Here is a 2,483-nt window from a genome sequence, read left to right on the forward strand (position 1 = left end):
TCCAGGCATGCATTGTATACGTCCAGAAACAGTCCTGGTGCTGCATTAATCGCTGATTTTAATGCAATATTGGGAATTCTATCAAGGCCAGGAGTCTTGGTGTTTCCCACTCTGTCGCAAGCTTCCTTAAGTTGTTCCTCCGTAATTGGTGGGATCGATATCTCCATGCTGTGCTCCGTGGACTGGCGGAGTTCCGGTTGTTGGGGGAACAACGCCGTTACAATCTTCTCCAGGAGCTCGGGACATGACGGAGATGGCATCGGCTGGCTTTTTAGCCGCGTCATAACCACCTTGTACGGTCTTCCCCACGGATCACTCTCGACTTCGTCGAGGAGTCCAATCCAGCCTTGCTTCTTGCTCTCCTTGATAGCTTTGGTAAGCTTTTGGCGTGCGTCCTTAAATTTGCTCTACAGTTCTTTGGAGTTTGGTTTTTTCCGACCACGCTGAGCCGACCTTCTAGCCTTAACGCACTTCTCTCGAAGAGCGGCGATATGATCGTTCCACCAGTACACATGTGGCAGACGGCCTCCACTGCCTTTACGAGGCATTGAGGCATCACAGGCCGGGCTAACTCTTCTCATAAGGTACTCGGCTTTCTCCATAGCACTACTGCCACTTATAGGGTGATCACCTAGTGCCACTAAGAATGTGCTAGGATCGAAGGTGCTCACCTTCCAGCCGATTTCGTTTGTCTTCTTAGGCGTTGGTCTGATCGTTCGACCAGCGGATACCTCCCAAAGGATTGCTTGGTGATCGCTAGCGGTGTAGATATCCATCACCTTCCAGGAGCAGTTTCCTCTTGCGAGATTACTGCCAACAAACGTGAGGTCTACTATTGAGCTCTTGACTCCTCTTTCGAACTTGGGTCCATCACCGTTGTTCAGCAGGACAATGTCTAATGAAGACATAGCCTCCAATAGTGCTTGCTCCCTTTTTTTGGTCTCGTTACTACCCCAGTCGACTGCCCAGGCGTTGAAGTCCCCCGCGATTGCAATAGGAAAGTGCTGCTTCGCGTCCTCAGTTAGTCTGTACAGGAAGTCCGTGAATCCGTCAACGGTGAGGCTTGGTGGAGCAGAACAGCTGTAGAAATAAATCCCATCCAGCTTAGCTATCACAAAGCCAGCCGCATCAGTAGTCACAGCACTTTGGAACGGGTACTTTCCGCAACACCAAATGACGGCCTTGCGACTCTTGTCCGTCTCCCAGGGCTGAGTGCCCAGATGTCTGTATGGCTCCAAGACGATCGCCAGATGAATCTTCAGCTCGCGCACTGTCTGCATAAGGAGATCGTGTGCAGCCTCACAGTGGTTGAGGTTGAGCTGCAGTATCCGCATTATCGTTTCCTATTCACCTGCTCGTGTGCCTCCCTGAAGACAGGGCATCTGCTGCTACCAGCAGTATGAGCACAGTCCTCCAATAGATCTCTCTCAGCACAAAAGACACAGCGGGCCTCTTTTCCATAGGTAGCACCTTTGTATCCCTCTTCGCCACACTTTGTACAGAGATTCGCTCTGTCCACTTGGCTCTTGCATTTGATGGCGAGATGTCCATAGTGCCAACACTTGAAGCACTTGGTCACTGTCTCCACCCTTCGGATTCGGCAGTTCACCCATCCTATACGGATCTTGCCGCGATCGCCTAGGACTTTTTTCGCTACCACTGCAGTCACCGTCACTGATGCAGTCTGGGTACCTCCGTAGGCCTTGCGCAAAGATCTGATGGCATCCGGAGCAATTTGGCAATCTGCTCCCGCCGCGAGTTTGAGGGCCTCCAGCACCTCCTCCGTCGTCAGCTCATCGAGGTCTTTGATCTCAAGCTCTTCCTGTGACCGTTTACTGAGGACATCAGCCTCTTCTCCAAGGAGTTCGACTATCGCCTCATGTAAGCGGCTAGCTCCATCCTCCTTATCCTTTGATAGGATAATCAGCATACCTCCCGTGGTCGTTCTGTGGATTTTGTCGACGCAGTCACGAGCCTGGTCGGGGGGTATCTACTGCTTCACTCGTTTGAGCACCTCCGAGTACAGCTGCTTGTCCTTCGGGTGTACAATCAAAGCGTTGGGCCTCATGACTGGTGCCCTCTGCTTCTTTTTCTCCTTTTCCTTGCGCTTTTCTGGCGGCTGCGCTTTCTGCCTCTTCTTCTTCGGCTTGACTTGCTCCCACGATGAATTTGCAAGTCCGTCCTCCTTCTTGTTCGGGGCATGAGCGGCCTTCATCTCATCTTTCTTCTTCTTGAGGTCCCCAGTATCCGTCGGTGGTGAATCTCGAGACTTCCTCTTCATCTTGGAAGCCTTGTTATCAGAGAGAGCAGAGCTGTCTCCCCCCAACTCCGAGTCCATCGAGGTCGCGGTGCCTTCAGTGAGCGTCCGCGTCCGGCCTACAGGAAAAGATGCCGGTGTGACCGGCAATCGCCTCACCTGCCCAGCATGTCCTCTTAGTTGCCTGAGCCGTTTGGCAGAGGTACTAATAGAGTTTACCATCTCT

The 2,483-nt window shown here is 52.3% G+C and overlaps 1 protein-coding gene across 1 annotated transcript; it reads right to left on the reverse strand.

Annotated features, from left to right (window-relative positions):
- Nucleotides 1–1,333: 1,333 nt before the first annotated feature.
- On the reverse strand, nt 1,334–1,930 carry LOC107040162. Its single transcript, XM_015260109.1, has one exon. It carries the CDS (start codon nt 1,928–1,930, stop codon nt 1,334–1,336), a length of 597 nt encoding a protein of 198 aa, XP_015115595.1.
- Nucleotides 1,931–2,483: the final 553 nt, after the last annotated feature.

The sequence above is a fragment of the Diachasma alloeum genome, unplaced genomic scaffold (assembly GCF_001412515.2).
Source record: "Diachasma alloeum isolate Michigan unplaced genomic scaffold, Dall2.0 Dall_scaffold_00324, whole genome shotgun sequence".
Lineage (NCBI taxonomy): Eukaryota > Metazoa > Arthropoda > Insecta > Hymenoptera > Braconidae > Diachasma > Diachasma alloeum.